At 39.4% G+C, this 23,980-nt stretch overlaps 1 protein-coding gene across 3 annotated transcripts in view; it reads left to right on the top strand.

The window, feature by feature from the left end:
* ACTR3B (actin related protein 3B) overlaps positions 1–23,980 on the top strand; it is a 43,285-nt gene that overhangs the window by 15,338 nt on the left and 3,967 nt on the right. For 2 of the 3 annotated variants that reach the window (XM_065745006.1, XM_065745008.1), the window contains exons 1-9: positions 3,699–3,850; positions 9,959–10,014; positions 11,870–11,994; positions 12,996–13,106; positions 14,753–14,848; positions 14,999–15,106; positions 16,424–16,567; positions 17,168–17,341; positions 18,880–18,972. In XM_065745006.1, the coding sequence (XP_065601078.1) occupies positions 3,807–3,850; positions 9,959–10,014; positions 11,870–11,994; positions 12,996–13,106; positions 14,753–14,848; positions 14,999–15,106; positions 16,424–16,567; positions 17,168–17,341; positions 18,880–18,972 (951 nt within the window). In that variant the 5' untranslated portion in view covers positions 3,699–3,806. Of the gene's footprint in view, positions 1–3,698; positions 3,851–9,958; positions 10,015–11,869; positions 11,995–12,995; positions 13,107–14,752; positions 14,849–14,998; positions 15,107–16,423; positions 16,568–17,167; positions 17,342–18,879; positions 18,973–23,980 lie in introns of those variants that run through there. The other variant, XM_065745007.1, reaches the window with a different exon arrangement.

Here is a 23,980-nt window from a genome sequence, read left to right on the forward strand (position 1 = left end):
TGTAAACATACAGTGGCATCAACACATCAAAATAAAAACCTGAAAATAAAGCCCAACCCTCTGCTGCCTACACAGTTTTCCCTTTGAGACTAAAATGAAAGAACGGCAGATACTAGCCACATCACTTGATACATTCCTCAAAGGCATGTGGATACCGTGCTGAAAAGAGGTGTAGACAAACCATTGTAAAGCAGCAGAGCTTTAATCATGTAACTCATGGTAGGCTCTACAGATATTCAAATTGAGACTACCTAACCCCCTTGGATGTCTTGTTTTCCTTTTAGTATAGCTTAAACTTGTCAAGCTGTTGTGGCCTGCACTGTACAAAAGGTGGCGGGATGTCATTATCTAAACTGGCTAAAAGCATAAAAGTAGAAATAATAATGTCTGTGTTTTGAGGGCAAAGCCATGATATCTTCCAAATGCTGAAGGAAAAATTTATCATAAGTTTACCTGTGTGACTCAGGTGTCTCCTAGTTCCTCTTCTGCCTGAGGAATTAACATTGTTTTCATTTAAACAATTGCTAGCTATCTGAGTTTGAATATTTCACCTGGATGTATAAATTATATGGATGTATAAATAATACATTTCTCATTGCTGCCAGGTAAGACCAGCAACTGATAATATATCATAGAATCTTTAGAGTTGGAAGGCCATCTAGTCCAACTTCCCTGCAATGAACAGGGACACCAATGCTAGATCAGGTTGCCCAGGGCCTGATCCAATCTCGCCTTGAAAGTCTCCAGGGACAGGGCATCAACACATCTCTGGGCAGCCTGTTCCAGTGCCTCACCACCCTCGCTGTGAAAGCCTTTTTCCTTAGATCAAATCTACTCTCTTTACGCTTGAAACCATTTCTACTTGTTCTGTCACCACAGACCCTGGTAAAGAGTCTGTCCCCTTCTTTCCTGTAGCTCCTCTTTAGGTACTGAAAGGCTGCTGTCAGGTCACCTTGGAGCTTTCTCTTCTCCAGGTTGAACAGCTCCAGGTCTCTTAGTCTGTCCTTATAGGAGAGGTGTTCCACCTCTTGAATTGTTTTTGTGGCTTTCCTCTGTGTGTATTCCAACAGGTCCATGTCTCTCCTGTACTGGGGACTCCACACCTACTCACAGTACTTGAGATAAGGCCTCACCAACACAGAGCAGAGGGGCTGGCCACAATAGTGTCCTGGCTTAAGTTTTATTTCAGGTTCTCAATGGACTTGTCTCTATGCTACTTGACTATGGACTAAATCTTCTGGATCTAGCTGGAACAGCTCAAAATGTTACAGTGCTTTATCCCATCCCCTCCTCTCTCCTAACAAAGGAATTTGAATGCTCCCTAACCCTCTTCAGGCATAAGTGACAGCACCTACTTAAACTGTTTGAACTATCTCAGCTGATTCTGCTTGAAGTGGGTTAGGGAGCACTCCAGCAAACAGCTGGGAGAGCCAGGGGGTAGTAATCAATGCCCCAGGGACGGCAATAAACAGCTCAAGAAGAAAAGGGCAGGGCACAAACCTTTCAAACCTCTGCAGCTGTTTGCAAATTGAATTTCTACAGCCTGCAGGCTACATGTGAACTATGACAATATCTCCTCTTCCAGATGAAGCTTTCTTCTCAGCCATCACAGCTGGGGGGCGTGGGGGGGTGGAAAGGGAACTTGAGAATGGTAAGAAATGTTGCAGAGATGTGCCCAAGTAGCATATGGGGGTGTATAGCATATTGTGTGACAGCATGTGAGAGGAGAAATTTTGGCCAAGGAAGTCAAAGAATTCTTTCTTTGTTTCTTTCTATTTTTTTTCTTTCCTGATGGATCTCAAAGCAGTGCCCTTAATGTGCCATTTAGATTTGACTGTCTTGAAGAGGAAGCAGATGATTTCCATCCACCTTGAATCCCCAGTCTTTGTGTGCACTTATGAGCGCCTGCCTGTTAGCTATCTCAGCGCGCTGATAAGGGAGCCCTTCCAACACACAAATTGGGCTGGCTTCCACCATGCTCTGCTATCTTCCAGAATTTCTAAGGGGACCGGTGTGAGCAAATATGTTGAACGAATGAGCTCGGTGTGGGGTAAATGGCTGAACAAACCCCACAGGCATCTGCCACAGTATGCAGTTATTGCACCAAAGATGGCATTTCTGAGGACCAGGGGATCCATTTTCATGGTTTCATATAAAGCCTGTTTCTGTGTGAGCTTCTGTACAGTGATGCTGGGCTGGGAAAGGGTGATAAAAAGACATCCCCACAGTTAACAAATGTGTCCCTGTGGTTAACATTAGGGCCAAAGCATCTGTGGGGCTATTTCTGGTGCTACCACTCACTCACAGTATGACCATGGCTGAGTCACGTATAAGAAATCATTATTGTGTATGTAAATAAGGTGTCGACAACTTTGCAGGTGATGTTTGTTCCAGTTTATTATTTTTGTTTTCTCAAATGCTTTGAGACTTGTGTATTAATTTGGTGTATTCCGGATCTGCTCGTGGCCAGCTCGGAGGATATGTGGGCTGTGCCACAGCCACCTGCACACAGAGGAACACAATATGTGTTTTCACAAGTGAGTGGTTAAATGCTGGTGGGGCAAACCCCACTGCCACTGAGACGTGACCTGTGAGGCAAGCCTTGCTCTGGGGGATAGCAGCATCTGCAGTGCTTGCTGGGGTGTGATGAACTCTTTCTTTCTCCTCCTTCTCTTCCTCTACTGTATCCCTTGTGGCTGTGTGAGGTCTAGAAGAAATTTTTAACCTGATAAATGCATATTTGGTCAGTGTCTGCTCGCTGGGTGACAGAGTACCCCTCAGAGGGTTGTGATCAATGGTGCAATGTCTAGTTGGAGGCTTGTAACTAGTGGCATTCCCAAGGGGTTGGTACTGGGCCTAGTATCTTCCTGGAAGCTGGGATGATGCACCAGAAGGCTGTGCAACCATTCAGCAAGAGCTGGACAGGCTGGTGAGTTGGGCCGAGGGGAATCTGATGAACATCAACAAGAGCAAGTGTACAGTCCTGAACCTCAGGAGGTGTAACTGCATGCACCAATACAGGTTAGGGGATGACCTGCTGAAAAGAAGCTCTGAGGAAGACTTAGGTGTCCTGGTGGATAACAGGCAGGCCACAAGCCAGCAGCCTGCCCTTGCAGCCAAGGCCAATGGTGTATTAGGGTACATCCAGCAGCGTGCCCAGCCAAGTGGAGAAAGGTGATCCTCCCTCTACTCTGCCCTGGTGAGGCTGCAGCTGGAGCATTGTGTCCAGTTCTGGACTCCCGAATTCAAGGAAGAGAATTGCTGGAGGGAGCGCAGCAGAGGGGTGGGGTACAAAGGATTAAGGGCCTGGAGCATTTCCCTTACAAGGGAAAGGCTGAGAGACCTGGGGCTGTTCAATCTGGATCAGAACAGGCTGAGTGTGGATCTTATCACTGTTAAACTAATTAAAGTGTGGGAGTCGAGTTAAATGGGGGGGGGGGGGGGGGAAGTGACTCCTTTTGGCAGTGTGCAGCAATAGAACAAGGGGCAACGGGCAGAAACTGAAATACGCTGAGTGCCATAAATACACAAGGAAGAACAGGACAGAACCCTGGGATGGGCTGCCCAGAGAGGCTGCGGAACCTCCCCCTATTCAGGAGAAAGAGCCAGCCTCGCTGCCCTCCCCTAAGATGGCCGCCCTGGAGCGGGCGGGGGTTGCGTCACGTGGTGCCGGCGGTCGGCGCATGCGCCCTGGGGGCGGCGCTGACAGGCGGCTGCATGGTGCCCGCCGCCCCTCCGGTGCCCATGCAGTGAGGCCGGGCCGGGGGGAGCCGGCGGCGGCGGCGGCATAGGGCCGGCTCCCCAGCATGGCGAGCTACCTGCCGCCCTGTGTGATAGACGGAGGCACTGGGTGAGTGCGGGGAGCGGGAGAGGACCGGCGCTGCCAGACTTCTTGGCGGCTTGTGTGTGTGTTTACGTGGGGGGGGGGGATTAGGATCTTTCCTGCCTGTCTGTGGCTGGTGAAGACCGTCAGCTTCTGATGGGTCGGTTGGTACTGCTGTCGTGCGTCGGGAGTGGGAGGTGTCAGAGGGAGCTGTGATGAAGGAGATGCTGGAGATGCACTGTGCCCTTTGGCCCCGCGCTGCTGGAAGGCTCTCGGAAGAAGAGACCTGGTGCGTGAGTTCAGCTGATAACTTCGCACGTCAGGCTGTGCTTTAGAGTTGTCAATTTACTTATTGCAAGAATAGCCCTTTCTTCTGCAAAGATTTCGTTGCCTTATTTTGGTTTAGGTAATGCTTGGAAATTTCCCTTCAAAATTTCCAAAACTGAGCCATCGTGTTAAGGCCAAAAGAAAAGAAAGATAATTTAAAAAAGAAGTGACAGTTAATCAGAGGAGCTCATTGTGTTAGTGCCTTCACCTACTGAAAAAAGATTTCATATTTTGAAGTTTATGAAGCTGTAAGAAAACTTTCACAAGTCTCTCATGCTCTCTCTGCTTATATCAACTGAAGTCAATTCAGTCTTCTCAGTGGAGAATACTGGAGTCCACAGCTGAAAGCTCTGGGAGTAGAATAGGAAATGGGTTCCATCTTGCATATAGTTCTACCCGTGGATTGCATACTCCATGGTAATTTCTCAGGTTCCACCTATTTTATTTTAGTTTTTTTTTCTGAAGACATTTTAGGTATCTTTTCTGCAAGGAGCTTTGGTGTTATGGGAATATTAATTCTAATTTCTCAGGTTCCACCTATTTTATTTTAGTTTTTTTCTGAAGACATTTTAAGTATCTTTTCTGCAAGGAGCTTTGGTGTTATGGGAATATTAATTCACAGAATTGAAGAGCTTTTCATGGAAAGAAAGGGGAACTCTAGGTGGGTCCTTTGCAAAAGCTGCAGTATGAACTGGAATATCCAGAAAATGTGCAAAATGCATCTGTCTTGTCTCTTGCAAGAGCCCTCCTTTGCTTTCAGTTTGTGAAGTGATTCCATGAGCATGAGGCTGCATGAGCAGCAGATTGACCATCAGTTGTACAAAATAAATAACTTGCTGTATACTTTCAGAGAAGTGATAATTGAAATACAATTTCAGTGCTTATCTTGCAGAAACTACTAGAGTTTGTGTGTATGCAGGTACATTAGCTTGTTTCAGAAACAGCCCACAAGTGAACTTGTCATTTCCATGCCTCCAAATGGTCTAAATATGTATGAGACATTGCAGTGTCTCTGCTGAGGGACTTTATCTGAAGTAAATAATCTTGTGGAACAAGAAGGCGTAAGGTTCTGAACCAAGCAGCCTGAAGCAGCTTGACTCACTGATACAGTCTCTGGAATTTTCCTCTGTGTGGGTTGAAAATGTTCTTATTGTTAGAGTGGATGTATTTTGGGTTACAAGCTTGAAACAGTTCATTCAAAAGATTCAGGAGAAGGCAATCAGGTGAAAAACTGGGAAGAGTGTAAGGGAAATAGAAAGGTATATGCAGATGCACTGTGAAATATTTCATACATAAGAAGAAAAATGCATTTTATATCTCTGGTACTGAATGAGGAGTTTTGTCTCAGCACTAATTGTGTTTATGTAAGTAGACTTAAGTTTATGAAAATATTCTGGGGTTTTTTTTTGTTTTTTTTTTTTTTTGTGCATGAGAAGCCTGGATTAATGTCCAGTTGTTTGCATCAATAGGCCTCAGTCCTGTCAGTCCTCAGCACCTGTATGGTGCTGGATTTTTGTAGAAGAGCAGCAATGAGTGTATGAAAATAGGTACAGAGCTTTGGTGAGAGACATATCGTCATGGACAGATTAACATTTTTTCCTTTATTAGGTAGAGGACTTTATGAATCAAGAATGAACAGTTCATGAAACGTTTGCAGAAAGCAGCAGCAATTTGTTCAGTGTGATTGCTCTTTTCCATTAGTATTTGCAAATGACGTGTCCTCCTTCAGTTTTGATGCACTACGTCTTCATTTTGAGTGAGGTTTTTCTAGTGATCAGCTTACGTGTTGCTCTCAGTCCTTTTGTGGAGAAGGGCATGCTATTTTTAGGGCCCTCAGACTACCAGGCCTCTCTGATGTTGCTGTTTCAAGTGGCTTTAAACGTTGTGGCTGGTTTTATTAATTGGCATTTAGCTGAGGGACATCAGAACTCCAGTAGGTGGGTGTGCAAAACGAGGGTGGCTTAAAATACTGCTTTTCATCTTCAGGCACCAACGAGTACTTCTATTTTGGCTATATTTTATTCAAGTCATTTTTATTTTAGCAAGGAAAGCTTACTTTGGCCAAATGTTACTGATCAGCTTAGAAGTAAATACTTGATTTCTGGGGGAAGTGAGCTCAACTTGTCTTAGAACTTGGAATTTAAGGGTTTGTTGTTGTTGTTTTTGCTATTAAAGGTGGCTGGAACTTTGCAATGTATTATACTTTTTCTCGCTATTGTATTTCTGATGTGAGGTGAGTTGTTCCGTGCAGTATTATTCTCTCTGCTCTTTACACATGAGACATGCAGAGATGCATTTCTAATTGCTGTTCTGGGTATAAGGAGCAGGGGTTAATTAGCTGTTGTTTATAATCACAGGCTTCAGTCCTGGTCCTACTAGTCTCTACCAGAGCTACGGGTCTAATTTGCAGTTTATTAGTATAGTGGTTGGTGGTGATTCTCTGTGCATTGTGCAGTCATAATAGATTTTTTTAATATATATTTTCCACTGCATTGTTTCTTTCTCAATTCCCATTCCTTCATCATGTTCTTTCATCACAAAAGTATATTTCCACATCTTGATGAGGACCCTACGTTAGGATTTTCTCAGGCATATTTGTAATAATGATACTACAGTCTGTGTATGGCAGTATGTCATCATCCATCAGAGGAAGCTTTCTAATCACACAGGGGGGTTATTTTTTGTTTGTTTGTTAGTTTACAGTTCTTTCTTAAGGCCTTTTGACATTCTCAGTAGTTTTATCTCAGGCCCGTCCAGCCTGACCCTGAGCACCTCCAGGGATGGGGAACCTGCAGCAATCTGGGCAGCAGTGCCAGTGCCCCTCTAGTCTCATGGTGAAGAATTTCTTCCTAATGTCTAATCTAAATCTACCCCCTTTCAGGTTAAAATCATTACCCCATGTCCTATCCCTGCATTCCCCAAGGAAGCCTTCCCACCATACATGTTCTCACCTGGGCTTTCCTTTTCTGCTTGCTTGCTCAGGGAAACATTGACTTCTGCTTTAAAATGCATAAAGCAGCTGCCTGGGTATCCTTGTATGTCCTTATGGTTTAGTAAGAAATTTCCAATATATACCCCCTTGAAAGTGGCTGAGGGTTCCGTATCTGCTTTCAGGTTTGGTCCATTTGTACATCTTTGCAGTCATCTTCATGTATGCTGCATTTTCTTTTGGATTTCATTTTGCCTTATGGTTGGAGCTCGGGAGAAGCAGGAGTTAGACTTACTGTTCCTCATGAAAAAACTGACCAATTTGATTTGTGTACTAACTGCTCATCTGGGTAAAGTAGTACATAGTAGAGAACAATACTAGAAACACCTAAATATGCTTGTTTGAACAACACAATTTTTAGGTGTGTTTATTTTTTCTTCAGTAGTTCCTTCAAATTCCCTTTCATAATACAGCCCTCATCTACTGCATGTTTCTGCTAATCTTTAATCCAGTCTTCAATATTCTACATTTTGTAGAGTTTCCAGTAGGTTCCTATCTTGCTAGCAATAAATCTGCTACTTGTAATGAAATTGGAATACCGATTATCTACATGTTCCCTAAAGCCATCTCTGTAATTTACAGATCATGAGATGTTGCATTACTGTTAGTCTGCTAGGCTGTAGCCCAGGAGAAAGAGAAAAAAAATGTGTTTCAGGTCCTTAAAATATTCATTGGAAAAGAAGCTGGAGAACAGGTAACCTCCCTAACTATTTATGTCCTTTAAGGTTGATGAATATTCAAGTGCTTTGTATAAAAGCAAACAATGTTCATGGCAGCTCCTGGAAGTGGGTCACCCAACCACTCTCATGTACTCTTGGGTACTGCCATGGGAGATGGAGTGTGTCCAGGTCCTGCTGGGCAGAAGAGAAGGCTGTGGCCCATGTGTGCGAGCTGCTGGGCAAGGAAGGGAAGATGTCAGCCTCGTTTCTTTTCTTTGTCTTCCTCAGTGGTTTGAGTTTCCCTTTTGTTTGCTTCTGTCAAAACATCTGAAATATGCCACGGGAACTGGAAACTGTCTTGTTTGATCCTAAAGGGATTCTGTTTTTCTTTCGCTGTTGTTGTTCTTGGATGTGCATTTTTTCACTTCCTTCAATGTTGAACCAAAAATGAACTTAGGAATTAAGTTCTGACTATATTGAAGGAATCTTCTACATTTAGTATAGGCATATACCTATAGAAATTGTATAAAAAGTATGTGTACATATTTCTGTGCTTATATATGTATACAGTGACTTTTTTTTTTTGTCAGTGTATCCTGGAGGACCAGCAGTGAGCGTTGTTTTCCTGAAGCCTCTGCCTGTCTTGCCCTTTCTCAGCCTTAGACCTAGGTCTTCTCAGTCCAAAAAAGGTTTCCTTGGCTGCCATTATGTGCAGGCAAGCAAAACTCATTTGAGAGAGACAAATGAAGAGTAAGCATCTTGTAATGCATCCCAAGTCCCAGTGTAACACCTGCTTTGTTGTTTGGTACATTTCATCAATATTCCCAAGGTGGGCTTCCTTCTAAAACGTGGAGAAACCAAGCAGTAATTATCATGAAAAGCATTCTTGCTGGTAACGGCCTTCTTTACAAATCAGTCTAATTTAATACCCTGATTATATTTTTTGAGAGAAAGTATGCATAAACATTCTGGATTATACAGGCATATGCTTTCAGTGTAATGATGATTAAAAATACAACAAACCCTTGCCCTCGAAACACAGCCCTTGTCTTTTTAGCCTTGGGGAAAAATCCTTTAAAAAAGATTCCTTGAAGTCTGTTGAAGCTATAGCTTTGAAGAGATGTTGAAAATACAATATTTAAATTCCAAGGTCATTGCTAATTCAATTTTAATTTCTTTATCTAAGCAAACTGACTCTTAATGAGTATTTTTATACCAAATACTCCATAAAGGGGTGTTTTCTGTTTAAGCTGTTAATGAGGAAGCAACCTTCTGTTTTAGGGATATCATTTGCAAATATTGATAGCAAACCATAGACAGAGATCCTAAATAAGTTGTAATTGTGTGGTTGGGTTTGTTTAACAATGCTGTGTCTTTAGGTTTTCATGCGAAAACTGCATGTACATAGTGCTCATTTCCCTCACAATCCACTACTATAGTATGACAGTATGAGAGAAAAAGCTCAGTTTAAAAATCATTCAATTATAATTATGTTTTAAACTCCCTCTGGATGTGTTTGCTTATTTTAGGAGAACTGCTGTTCATAGTCTGGGATGTTAATGATTTATAGTTGATATAAACCTGAGCTGGCTTGGAGACAGGAAACATCATGCAGAGATTTTAGGTTTTGTGCTTACATTCCTTTTTTTTTTTTTTACCTCCTCAAGTTACTTGTTTCTTTCCTGATTTTTTAGTTGATAAGTGTATATGTATGTGTTTATATATCGAGACAGACAGACAGTGCTTCATACCATTTGCTGGTTTTTCTTTCTGTTGGACAAAATATAAACCAAATACATGGTGTCATGTGGCATCTTTGGCTACGATAGCTTTTGGGAAGCTAAAATCTGCATCTTCCTTTTATCAGTGAAGTGTGGCCTTGCCCAACTTTTGCCATAACTGAGTGTACAGGTTTCATCACTGAAATTCTACTGCCAAAAACTCTGAGAAGCTGAAAGTGCCTGAAAAATAAATAGCATCTGAAATATTTACCACTTCTGAGTTCTCTTCTCAGCAGGTTTGCACTTGAAAGCATAACCTAGAAAATATAGATGTGGTATTGCTTATTTGGCCTTCAATGTGAGAAGTGGAGTGGATATATATATTTTTTTCCTTAATAGGTGTGTGCACATAATGACCTTGTGATCATTCTTCCTCCAGGTATACCAAACTTGGCTATGCAGGGAATACGGAACCTCAGTTCATTATTCCATCATGTGAGTCAATTTTTTTTGTCCCTCCAACTTTTAGGATACACCACTGTTGCTAAGCACTATGACAAGTAAAAATGACTTGCTTTCCAGCTCTCAGCTTTGCCTTCATAGTCTCTTGTCTATCCAGGGAGCAACATCATTTGTGTTAGCATCATTGGCTAGAGTATAGCTTAGCAGAACTTGTTGGCAGTTAGCTAGGCCTGGTGCTTATTAAATCACCTCTTGGTTGCCATGACAAATGAAGAGGACTTCAATCCTATTTCCTTTTTACATTGGCTATTTCTTTGCTAGGACTTTTGAGTAGACAGAATGCAGCTCACCTCCAGTCTGCTTGACACTGTAGTTACTGCCTGGATAATCTGAGAGAGGCTTCCCACCAAATTAAGTAGTGATATGCAGGTGGTGTCTGCCTTACTTCTCTCTCTCTGGGGCTGCAGGCGCTTTAATAGTCAGAAAAGTTGTTCCTGTTAGGTAATGCTCATTTAAGATGTGTATTTACCCAGTAAAATGTTTGTACCCATTTAACATGGTTATGTTGAGCAGATTTTCTCTTTTTGTTTTCCATGTTAACATTGTTGAATTTAAAATGTTACATCTTTTTCAGTGTTTTTAATTGTAATCTTGGTAGTTTCTCTCAAATACTATGTGTACAGATTGTAGCACTGACTACCTGTTCAATTCTATAATGGCTTTTCTTATCTCATGGTTATCTCCAATTGCAATAAGGGCTGCCTTTACTTTTTGGGAACTTCATCAATTAACTCCTTATTAAAGCATCAATTCTGTCGTATGACCACTTGTGATAGCAGGTATAAAGATAAGAAAATAATAATGGTCCTTGGGGCCAAAGAGGCAGAGGGGTACATGTTCTTTACCAGATGTAGGTGCAGTGCTGGTTACAGTCTATAACTATTGTAAGCAATAATTCATGCCTATAGCACTTGTAAAAATCTTAACATCTTATGTTAAAGAAGTGGGATAGCAAGTGCTTCCTTTGAATTTTTTATGAACCTTGTTTTATAGAACTGAGGTAACGCGTGGAGACTTGAATGTGTTTCCAAAAGAGCTGTTTGCTTGTCAGTAATTTGTGGTCCTGATGCTGCTCAGTGCTTTTGTGGATGATGCCTCTCTGCTGTGCATTTTCTACCGTATGTTATTGAGAGCCTGATGATGATGTATTAAAAAACCCCAAACAACTCTATAGACAAAAAAGCCATATTTTACATTACTTCAGACTGTTCTTACTTATAACTTGCCCCAGATTTGTTTTTTTTCTTTCTCCTATCTCCTTGCCTATAGCAGCCATCACCTAATAATTTTAGTGAGAATTGCAACCTGATAATGGGAATCATGAGAGTCTCCAAAGATTTCTCTGTAGCACTGCAAATTGATTTATCCCCTTTGTGCTTCCTTCTTCTCACCAACCAGGATAATCACTCCAATACTTAGTTCTGAAGTACATAGTTTTTCTTCTCTTTTGCCCTTTTCCTTAATTCTGAATTGAAACTCAGAAGATCACATCACTTACTGACTTAGAGTATCTCCTGATGGAGAGCACAGTGCCTGAGCAAGTTAAATGACTGCTGTAGTCCATAACAGAATGCAACTTAAGAGATGGGCTCTGAGCTATCTGTTATTTTAACAAGAGATTGGTGACCAAAATCCTGCCTGAGAGAGCACCAGGAATGTATTCTTCTCTATTGCCTTGTCAGTAGGTATAATTTCTTTTTTCTGGCAACTATGATTTCTGTTTTCCAATTTTTATTTCTGGAAGGGCTTATTAAGTAAATAAAGAAACAGATTCCTATGTATTTAGCTATTTTAATTTTATTTCAATTTATTTGGATTTGATTTCAAGGTATTGCAATCCGTGAGTCAGCCAAAGTAGGTGACCAGGCTCAGAGGAGGGTAATGAAAGGTGTTGACGATTTGGACTTTTTCATAGGAGATGAAGCCATAGATAAACCTACCTATGCTACAAAGGTAAGAAAATACTGAGTACTTTTTCTGAAGGCTTCTCAAATTTTCATATCTTTATTACGTGTTGTTCTGTGCCATTTTGATAGCTGCTTCAAAAAACACTTCTGCTTTCTTGTAAAAATAAATAAATAAATAAAAATCTGTTGCTTTCTAACAGCTACGTGCTTTTGGTTTGTTGATTTTTACCGTGCTTAAGTGCTTGTTTTACTAGTACCCCATATTGGTGCTTGATGACCTCTGTAAATATCCACTGAATCTGCAGTTGGTCGGTGTTCAAAATTATTAGCTATTAAAGTAGTCAGAAACGCCGAATGTTTAAGTTCCTGTTAACAATATATCTTTTTAATGTGGCACATGAATTGGTGAACATATTGGATACTTTTGCTTCAGGGATTGTCACAATTGTTTTGTGGAGGGCTGCTTTCAGCGTGGCTTCTGTGTGAATCATATTTTCCATACCCTACTAAGGGACGTATTGTACTTACAAGATGTTAACAGCCTATGAATTATGTGGAAAAAATCATATTTTATACATCCTACTGTATTACTTAAATGTCATCTGTGTTCCTAACATTGAACAAAATGTAAACATATCCCTGTGATAATTTATGCTGAAAAATGTATTGCCTGTATGTTCCTTACTTCTTACAGATTGGAAGACATATTGAAGACAAGTATGATTTTCAACTTTATGAATGATTAAACTGATACAAAAAGAGATTAAAGTATGGTGTGGTGAGAAAATAATAGCAAGATTAAGAACAGAGTGTGTTCTTTGCCTTGCAGTCCTGCAGCACAGAATTGCAGTTGGAAATACCTGGGAATATGAGATGACTTGAAATAATAATTCTAAATTAAAGTGAGAATAAAGGATGGTGACTATGAGATGAGAGGTTTTAATTCTTGCAGAAGATGTAAGGCTTTGGGTGCTTTCACTGTTCCTATTTTTTTTATTATTATTATTCTTATATGATATAGAAAGTTGACAGGTTTTCTCGTTTCAGTGGCCTATACGACATGGTATTGTTGAGGACTGGGACCTCATGGAGAGATTCATGGAGCAGGTCATTTTTAAATACCTACGAGCTGAACCTGAGGATCACTATTTTTTAATGGTGAGTTATTAAGACTGAGGAAGAGAAAACATTTTCTGAGAGGAGGAAAACTGCACATATTTTCAAGAGTATTTATGCAAGAACAGAAGTACTTTATAATATAAGTTCAAGCTTCCAATATTCAAATTCCAAGCCCTGTCAGAGGACTTTTCTCTGAATGTGACTTATATTTCTTCATCAAATGGAGAATAAATCTGTGAAACTTCATTGGAACCAAATTCTGTTCAGTTTTATGATTCAGGCTGCTGACGGGTTAGATTTTGTTTTTGAAAAGCTTAAATTGCTTTGTTTAAACTGAATTCTACTTGAAATTCTTGGCTGATTTTGCAGTAGGGGATATTCTTGCTCAGTAGAGCACCATATGTTAGTGGTAAAGGACAAACGTATGAAAAATTTTCTTGAAGATCAGATTAGGTAACTAGCTCTTAACAAGCAGTTTGCAATAGACTATTTTTATATCCTTTATGTTCACATGTCCTTATGTCTGGTTTATCTCCAGATTTTTTTTTGTTTTAAGGGAGCTTTTGGTTAGTCTGAATGTGACTTAGAAACACAGAATTGTCTAGGTTGGAGCAGATCTTTGAGATCACTAAGTCCAATTATCAGCCTGACTTGCTGTGTTCCTTAGTGCCATGTCCACACATGTCCAGAGATGAGGACTTCACAGCTTCCTTAGGCATCTTATGTTGGATATGTTGTACAAAAACATCACCTACCCTCTGCTAACTGTGAGTTATCTATCAAGACCTGGCTGGTAATGATTGCAGGCCACATTTACCCACCCCACATCCCCAGCATTTTGTAGTACCAGACAAATATCACATTGTACTGTGCACAGAAATCTTCTGAAGGCTGACTCCTGCCATGTTCACTAATAGTTCTGCATTCTGTTGCAAGAACCAAAAACCTATAAAGTCAGCAGTGCACTGTCAGACTTCTTTGTATCTTCAAAACCCAGCACCATTTTGAGACTAACTGAATGGATGCTGCCAATAGCTTGAAACTTGTTCGTTACTAAATACTGAATAATTTGCACAAATTGAATAAGAGTGTGTGGAAAAGCAATGGTATGAATGTGATTGATCATGCTGCACGCTTGTGTGTAAGAAAAAACATTTGCTTACACAGAATCCTGCAAAACACTTCTGTTTGCTTTTGCTAGCGTTCAGTCATTTTCCAGGTAGGACTATGTGGGACATGAGGAATCTTCAGAAGTTGTGTCTGCTTCTAGTATATGTTATTAAACTGTTCACCTTCTTGTTTAAGTATTGACTGCTGTGTTTTTTCCCCTATAACTGGTCCTTCTGAAATCAACTGGGCCACTCTAACACGTGACTCTCTTACTCGTTCTGAAAGGGTGTTGAAATCATGTCGCTCCTTGTAGTGGTGTTGAAACAATGTGATAGGAAACAACATTTCTTGTAATCTAATTGCTTTGAAAATTTAATTCAAATCAAACATTTTGTGGAAGATAACCTTCTTGCCACTCTTCCCAGATTGTGTGAATTCTTTATTTTTAGAATTGGAGCTTGTGTGGGACTTAGGAATGCATTAAGAATTGGAAGTTTGATTATTGCTCTAGTGAGCTAGTCATTGCATTAACTGTTAAGACTCTGAGGAATTTTTTTCTTTTTTTGTTTTTCCAGACAGAGCCTCCACTGAACACACCTGAGAACAGAGAGTATCTTGCAGAAATCATGTTTGAATCGTTTAACATACCAGGACTTTACATTGCTGTTCAGGTGACCAAAGTGAATGCATACTTCTAAAGCACAGTACAGCTGCAGTGTATATAGTCTTCCATATGCGTATGTTTATAATGCTTGGAATGATTGTTTTCTAAGATTGTAAATCAGCACATTCTGCCTAAATATAAGCTGTTTCTCAAACAGGCAGTGTTGGCCTTAGCTGCCTCTTGGACATCACGACAGGTTGGAGAACGTACTTTGACTGGAATTGTCATTGACAGTGGTGATGGAGTGACCCATGTAATTCCTGTGGTATGTAGGGGTGTGCTTTCCTAAATTATTGATTGTTTGGACAAATACAGATTTTTGGTTCCTAACTATTAGAATAAGAACTGTCAAAGAAAACAGCGTTTTAAAAATTTTATAGTTACTTGGTTGTTAGGGATTTCTTTCCTCCCTTATGGTGGCTTTGCAAAATATGTATTTAGCTATGTGGCTTTATTTATGAGATTAATTTTAGCTGTTGGAAAGCTGCAGTGAGGAACCACTAGGGCATCTTTTAAAGGCTACTTCTATGTAAATTCTTATCTTGCATTATTGGGATGCTTCAGTTCTGTTTGATATTAACGTATATCACTGTTAAATCTCCTGCACGCCTACGTTACTTCTTGTCATGCGGAGAAACTTCTTTTATATCTTGTTTTTTATTTATGTTACATCACTGTTGTCTGTGTCTTAGAAGTTAGTGAACTCTGTGGAAACAACTGCAGGCTGATGTAAAAGGCGTTTGTGTACATGGTTGATTTCGGATGGCTTAATTCTGGTAGGCTGTTAAAAGTATGCAACTATCCATGTATGCTAACATATATTTTATTGATGACAGTGTAGTGCTGAAGGATATAGTATGCTGGAATAATTAGTTATTTTAGAAATGAGCATCTGACTCCCGTTAATTTGTGTTTTGGTATTAATCTGGTATTATCAATATTGTCTTCTGCTGGAAAATGCTAGAAAAAGAACATTTACCATACGAAGCTCTGAAGCATGTAAAAAGCAAGAGAGGAAATAATGTTGACTCAGCAATACCACTGTTTTCAGTCAATACATACTGGAAAAAAATGCAACAGAAAAGATTCCTTGTTTTCATTGTGCTTATTGTTTGATACATCTTCATTTGATTTTGTTTTCTGTTGCCTGAGCTTTTTAATAATTTTATACTTTTTCCTATTCATTTTTCACTTTGAAACAGGACATGAGTAGTCTTTTCATATTATATTTGGCTTTCAGATTATGTCTGGAAGAAAAAATAAATTACATCTGATCAGACATTGTCTGTGTTATAATGTACACAAGGTTTTTTTTGTCTATAGTTTGTGTGTTGCAATGTCAATTAGATCATTGGTATCTGTTTATATGTTGTAAGGAAGGTCTTCCAAAAGTAATATCCACTTTGCAGGGGGTTGCTTGCACGTTTTAACACTTCACTGTTCCAGTATTCTACTTTCAACTAAAAATGAAAGCAAGCTATTGTATAAAAGAACAATAACTTTGCTGTTGATTCTTGTTGTTTTGCACAGTATGATTTTGCCTGAAGATCATCTTCTTGTTTTCCCTCCTCCTCCCACATAGGCAGAAGGCTATGTAATTGGAAGCTGCATCAAACATATTCCTATTGCAGGTAGAGATATTACGTACTTTATTCAGCAACTCCTGAGAGAGAGGGAAGTGGGAATTCCTCCTGAACAATCTCTTGAGACAGCAAAAGCCATAAAGGTACACCCTTCTTTCTCTCCTAAGACCTAAATTAAATACTTTGAGGAATTTTTTTTCTTTTTTTGCTTTAGCAAGTTGCTTGTGTTCACTTAAAAATACAAATAATTACAAAAACTTTTGCTGGTGTATCCAATCAAGTACAGTGTGAGGAGAAAAAGGAAGAAAATCATAATGCTGGACTCCTCGGTAGAGTTGAATATGCTTTGCACATTAAATTTGTGCTTAGAGCTCAAGATTTGTTTAAAATTTGTTTTTTGATTTAATGAATGTATAATGTCAATAGGTTAATTTTTTATGGACCTGATCTTGCAAAGAGAGTTCACCGTTGAACTTTTCTGTTGTACATCTAACACTTGTGGCATTTTCATTTTGTGAGGAGATAATCTAGATGAGTCAGTGTGGAATTTTATTGAAGCAGCTAAGCATGTGTGTTGTTTTGATTGGCTGAGGCTTCAGAAGTCATTTGGGTACAGATATGTCTTTGACTGCCCCATCTGGAAGAATGCTCACATATTTTTCTGTTTCTCATTCAGATATAATTTAAATCAATAACAGAATAATTCTTTTGGCTATTTTTTTACACTTGATATTTCTTAACAGGAGAAATATTGTTATATTTGCCCTGACATAGTGAAAGAATTTGCCAAGTATGATGGAGATCCACGAAAATGGATCAAACAGTATACTGGCATCAATGCAATCAACAAAACCAAATTTGTTATAGACGTTGGTTATGAAAGGTTCCTTGGACCTGAGATTTTTTTTCATCCTGAGGTAAGAGTTAAACACTAATTGTATTTTGTTACAGAAACTTTGCTTTGTAAGTAGGAGGAAATTACTGTCATTTCTGATGTGAGTGCGCCATCAAGTGGAAGTAAGTTCTCAGTAGGTCTCCTGACTGCAGGCCTTGTACACTCTCAGGTAGCATAAGCACAGAAAAGCATGCGTGCAGTGGGTAATTTTTTTCCTGTATCTCATGTTGTGTTTAAAACCTCTTATTTTCTCTTTTTTAGAGGCAATGTGATGTTCAGAAAAAATAAATTTTGAACTTGCAGATTTTATATAGTGTTTGTTCTTTTTCTGTAACCACTGGTTTAAACCTATATGCTTTCTTACTCTTACTTATGTTACCAATCTGTTTGGGCAATACTCTGCATGGAATTGTTCAATTGATACTGCTTTAAATCTTGAATTTCGTTGGTGCTTTGTGTTGATTCCAATTTATGGATGCTACATTTCTCCCTGAGGGAAGTCCATTGAAATCTGTGTTTGGGTAATATTAAGTAGCATACAGTTTTGGAAGACATTTACAGTGCCTAGCCTGTCTGACTATTGGTAGTTTATTATGAGTGAACTTTAGGATGTTGGGATATCCTGGGAGAAGGTAGAATCAGATTTTAATGTTTTGGCATTGCAGAGTACGTCCTTTCCATTATTTTAAGCTCCATTCAGCTTATTACAGGCAACCACAGTCTGTAACAAAGTATTAAAAACTTAATCAAGGTCTGTATTAACACTAAACTACGTTTTGTCTACCCTCTTCTATTGGAAGAGTGAAAATTTCATGCTTTTGTCTAAATTCCAGCCTTAATCTGTTATCAATTTTTAGGTGTCTAATCCTACATCACCATTAAATCTCTAAGCTAAATAGTTTTCCCCCCCTGCTGTTTACCCCCATGATCTTACAGGGGAGCGTTGAATCCCATGTCAGACATGGTTTTAATAGTTTCTCTTTCTTTAGGCCCTATAAAGACTATGAGGAATAGGATAAAGGACAAGTTTTTTTTTTCTTTTTTTTTTCATTACTTAATAAAAAATTAATAATGTCTTGGCTCAATATTGAAAACACTGCCTTTCTACACAAGAAAACACAGCACATGATACGAACTGCTTCCAACAGGAATTTCTCCCTGGACATCATTAACTTCTAACTTTAAAATGTTTTCAGTTAGCTAGATATCTGTGGTAAAACATCTTATAATCTTATCCTTTTTTCAGTTTATCTCAAGTCTGACAAAATTTACTCTGAAATCACATCACATGCAGTAGTAGGCTTCTAGTGCATATTTTAAGCAGTGAATTTATGACCAAGGAAGAGAGTCCGAGTTTGCCTGTAGAAAAGAGCAATTTTTACTTCCCTAAAAAAGTGGGCTTATCATACTGTAGAAGTAGAAGTAATACTGACTTTTAGTTCCCCTTTTTTCCTTTAAAAGTACTGTTGCAAAATCTCTCTACAATCTTACTTCTGCTTTTTTTTTTTTTTTTTTTTTATTTGGAAGGAGATACACAATGTCTGTTCTATTTCATTCTAGTTTGCTAATCCTGATTTTATGGAATCCATTTCGGATGTAGTTGATGAAGTTATACAGAACTGTCCCATTGATGTCCGGCGTCCGTTATATAAGGTATGGTCTTCCTGTTCTAAGATGAACTGAATTCATTTGAGAGATTACTGTCATCATCGTGATGCATTTGTGTATGATACATGTAGCTATGACTTCCCATACTGTGAGAAATGTGAACGTCTGAATAGAAATAAAGTTCAAGAAAAACTAGCTACAGTTTTTCTGAATGAGGAATACTTGATATTTGCTGCTTTTAATTTCAAACAAATGATTTAGCAGTGGCTTGGAGTGCAGGTAAGTATTGTTCCCAAGTAACTCTATTTATATCTGATATTTGTAATACAAATTCTTATGCATGAGAGTTTTTGGATTTTGCCCATTTTAAGGGCTACCTCATGGTCTCTTCCCCACATAGATTTATAAATAGATTTTTTTTTATCCCATGTTCTTAGTGTGTTCACTGCAGTTTTAGCCATGTGTTGAATTCAGTGTTAAAATACATGAAATCTTTGTCCTTTAGAAGACAATAATTAAGCCTGTTTAAACTTGTTTAGGACATATAGTCCAGGGAGTTTTTTCAGTCAGTGGTTCATTAAGAAATGAAGAAGATATTGACAGGCATAGCCTGTGGCAAACTCTCTTTGCACTGGCAGCACATTCTATGCTTCCTAATTGTTTTCTGTTTGTGTAGCAGCAGCAGTGCCATTTTATTTATTTATTGTGAAACAACAGCATGAAGTAGTAACATGAAGAAATAGATGTGTTCATGTGAGCGGCTATGGTTTTGTCCTGTTAGGAAGTCTCGTCTACGGGAATCCACGGTTTCTCAGGAACAATTAAGTTGTATCTAAATTGTATCTTAGGATAGTCTTTAACTGTTGACATTCTGTAGCATATTTTAGTGTTCTAGATGACATACTTAACATACTCTGTAATCTAGAATGAGATGTAGCAACTCACCAAATCTGCAGTTCAGGTTACAAGAGCAAGTTCTACTACTTAACAGCTTCTATGCAGAGTGACTTTTGTAGTAGATGGCTACAATGGCTTCAACCTTAGGATTGCTGCAAAAGGTTTTTGGAAGCTCTTAATCTCTTTCTCTCCTTTGTCCTTTTTCTTCAAGGCTTAAGTTTCCATAGAGGCAAATATCTTCTTTTCTTGCCACTGTGGTGGAGTGCTAGGCTTACACTGGATAAAAGTTAGTGTTTCATCAGTGTTCCTGCAGAAAATATCTTAAAGCAACCTCTTGCAGGTTATATGTGCTACATAGCTTTGGGAGAATTGTTCTGTAACCCATCTTTTGATGTCCTGTAGTGTTTATCTTGTTGTAGTTTTATTCCTGGAATTCCTGTTTCCTGATCTTATCAACAGTTCTCTAACGAGTCCAGTTGTCTTACCTTATGTTGAGGTTTGGAACAGCAGGACCTTCACACGACTGTCGCTGTTCAGCCGTTTCCTAAAGCCTGTAGCTTTTCAATTCCACATGCAAGAGTTCTTCTACAAATTGCACAACCAAAGCTCATAAATTCTTTTTAATTGTATAATGGTTAGCAGCAATGTACTTTGTTTTTAATTCTGATGATGATTACACCTCAACATGGTTGCTTGGAAACGGTGATTTATATTCTTATTCTGTCTTCCCTGACTGTCTCTAATGGATTTGAGAGTTCCAGATTGCTTGGAGTGAGATTCTTTCTGATAAAATAAAGAAGGATAGATAAGCTGTTGAGTTTGGATCCAGAGACTTGCACTGAAATTTGAAGAAATAAGGTAGACTATGTATTTATTTTTCAAATAAACCCATATTGCCAGAAAGTAGAATTAAATGGACCTGAATGCTTAGGTGATGGAGGAGTAATTTTTGTATCGTACCATAGGGCTGAAATAATCTGTCATGCTGGTTATGTTGCTTATTCCTGTGTACTGAATTCCACTGGAAAATGAACTATCCTGCATGCAGCAGGTAATAGTGCTCCTGTAGGGCTTGGTGAGGCTGTTGAAAGTGCATCGCCTTTGGTAGTCTTTGAGCAGAGTGGTATAGTTTATGTAGTTCTGTTTTTTTGGGTTTTTTAAGGGTGTTATTTAGATTAGATTTGAGGAAATTGTTTTTCTCTGAAAGAGTGGTCAGGCGCTAGAATGGCCTGCCTAGGGAGGTGGGTGAGGCACCATCCCTAGCACTGTTCAAGAAGCGTTTAGATGAGGTGCTAAGGGATTTGATTTAGTAGTTCAGTGGGTAGGGATGGTGATGGGAGGATGGTTGGACTAGATGATCTTGTAGGTCCTTTCCAACCTAATGTATCTACGAATCTATGAAAAAAATAAAGAATGCTTTGAGTTGAAAGGGACCTTAAAGATCACCTAGTTTCCAACCCTTTGTTTGGAGACCTCCTACTGGACCCCATCCAGCCTGGCCTTAAAAACCTCAACAGATAGGGCATCCACAGCTTCTGTGGGCAGCCTGTGTCCGTACTTCATCAGTCTAGTAATAAAAAATTTATTATCTAATGTAAATCTTACCTTCTTTTACTTTAAAATCCCCACCCTTTGACCTGTCACTGCACTTCTTGATAAGGTCCCTCCCCAGCTTTCCTGTAGCCCCTTTAGGCACTGGAAGGCTGCAGTGATGTCTCCCCTGATTCTTCTTAAAGGAGCAGAACAGAGGGGGAAAGTCCCCTCCCTTGCCCTGCTGGCTGCACTTCTTTTGTTGCAGCCCAGGATACAGTTGACTTCTTGGGTGCCAAGCACATGTTGCTGGCTCATGTCCAGATCTCCATCCACAAATGCCCCCATGTCTTTATCTACAGGGGTGCTCTCAGTCCAGTTCTTTAACTCCAATTTTCACTAGAGTATTGCTCCTCTTTCCTTATTTTCATCACAATTATATAAATACATAACGTATCGCAGGAATGTAGAGAGCAGTAGCATGATGTGGATTGTGGTGTAGAGGAAAAGGTGGTCTTTCCCCCTGCTTTTAGGTTACTTTGAGCATATTACTAATCACGGTGTTACTAATGCACATCTAGCTTGCATCAGCATGAAATATCTGCTCTGTGGCACATCTGCCACAAATGATAATGTTGGATGGTTTCAGTATTGCTATTTAAAGATGTCTCTTTAAGTTGGAAGCACTCTGTACAACCTTGAAGCTTGTTCTGTGTCTGCTAGGACGTATCTTAAAAGTGGGTGAAGGTCTTTCCAAAAAACTGCTTGATATTCTAATAACTGATGTTGTTTTTTATGTTTTTGAAACAGGTTCAGAAACTCTCATTCTTATTCCACACTGTTTCATCTTCCTTTTATACAGAGTCTCTCCCCAGATACTTCCAATTTCTGACAGTAACAGTTGATGGGAACAGTATCAGCAGTCCTGAAATCCGTGCCTTCCGCCAGTGGGACATGACCAACAACCTTACACATGCATATCTCCATTATTTCAACTCATCTCCATTCTCTGCTGTGTTTTTGGCACACATGTGTGGTTTAATATAAAAGTGATGTCTGACAGAACATTCAACTGGTTTCAGAAATCTTTCTGAAAGATTCTAGTCAAACAAGTTTAAATATTCAGGATGGATCAAGTTCTCACATCCTTAGCTTCATATTTGTTTTTTTTAAGCTATGTTTTCAAACTGGTCACATCAGGTGAGCTGGGGACTATAATGTATTGGTGAGTCTGGATTTCTGTTGGAGATGGGTTATTTGGGCTTTCAGTGAATTTTCAGTGTGCTGCTGCAATTGATGTTTGCAGTAGGCTCGTTGTCCTGGCATTCTCTTAGAAAGTCAAACTGTTGGCTCCCCTGCTTGTAATGAGCAATCCTCGAATTCTGGAGAGGTCTAGAGTGCAGAAGACTAAAGAAATAGTAAATGTCACTTGTAACTTAAAATACTTTTTGATAGTGTGAAAGTAGCCTGGCATACTCAGTGTGGTGTGTAGATGGCGCTGTCAGACTGCTGTGCAGCTGTGAGCTGCAGGCAGAAATACCACCCTGTGGTTTCCAGCTCATTTGCCTTATCAGCTCTTTTCATACCTCTCTCCTCTGAAATTTGTAGGTGTCCTCGAGCAGAAACTAGCGAGGATTCAACTGACTTCTGCTTTTGTGTGCTTCAGCAAAACGACAGTGCTTGCTGTTAATTGTTAAGTGCAAAGTAGGCAGGCTCTGAGGGTGAGTTAAGGCTGAAGAGCTTGCCAGGTGGTTAGGTCTGCATCCTGTTCCCCCCAGTGTAAGTCATGGGGAAAGGAAAGGCATTCCTGCTGCTTAAAATTGAAGCCCCAGTTGATAAAACATTGTTAACGTAGCACAGGAATGTTGAGAATAAATCCTGTTTCTTCTGATCACTGCTAATTAGATCTGTAACATCATTGTGCTAGCTGAGTTGTGGTTACTTTTCTGAGTGCAGAATTGTTTCAGTGGAACAGCAAGGACCATACTCAAACTGTTAAATAAACACCGAATATCGTGGATTTAAAGAAACATGAATTGTTTCTTCATTATTAAAGAATGTTTATTCCAGAAATAGTTTCTTGAAATAAGTTTACTTCTTTGTGGGGTTAATATTGTTTGAGATGTCTAATACTTCTTAATATTTCCATACAGTCTTGGTGTGTACAGTCTTTAGTTAAAACATGCCCCGTTTTAATTAAAGTAGCAAAAGTGTGCAGTTTTTAGGTAAGCTTTACTTAGATAAAGATTTCTATTACTGTAACTGGGTTGTTTTGTTAAGTAGCTTTGTATTGTTGTCACACTGTACTTTACAGGTATAGGATCAGATGGTATGGAATGAAATTCAGTGTCATAAGAGCTCATAATAGAAATGAAGGGAATGGATGGGAAGTGAGAAGTTTCCTGCCAGCCTTCCTAGGTGTATGGCATTGACCTCCAGTTTCCTTCCAGAACTGGGCTGCTTTTGTTGTTTACTACCTGTGGTTGTCTTATTCAAGAGCATGGAAGATCTTCAGCCCTCTCTTCTAAGAAAATATCTTCTTTCAAACCAACTTGGCTTTCATCCAGTTAGCTATAAAAGCAAATCTGGCTGGAACTTCTTTCCATCAGGTGGTGTGATCAGTGTC

The sequence above is a fragment of the Cyrtonyx montezumae genome, unplaced genomic scaffold (assembly GCF_038088225.1).
Source record: "Cyrtonyx montezumae isolate F1298 unplaced genomic scaffold, pur_monq_1.0 scaffold_32, whole genome shotgun sequence".
NCBI classification, from domain to species: Eukaryota; Metazoa; Chordata; class Aves; order Galliformes; family Odontophoridae; genus Cyrtonyx; species Cyrtonyx montezumae.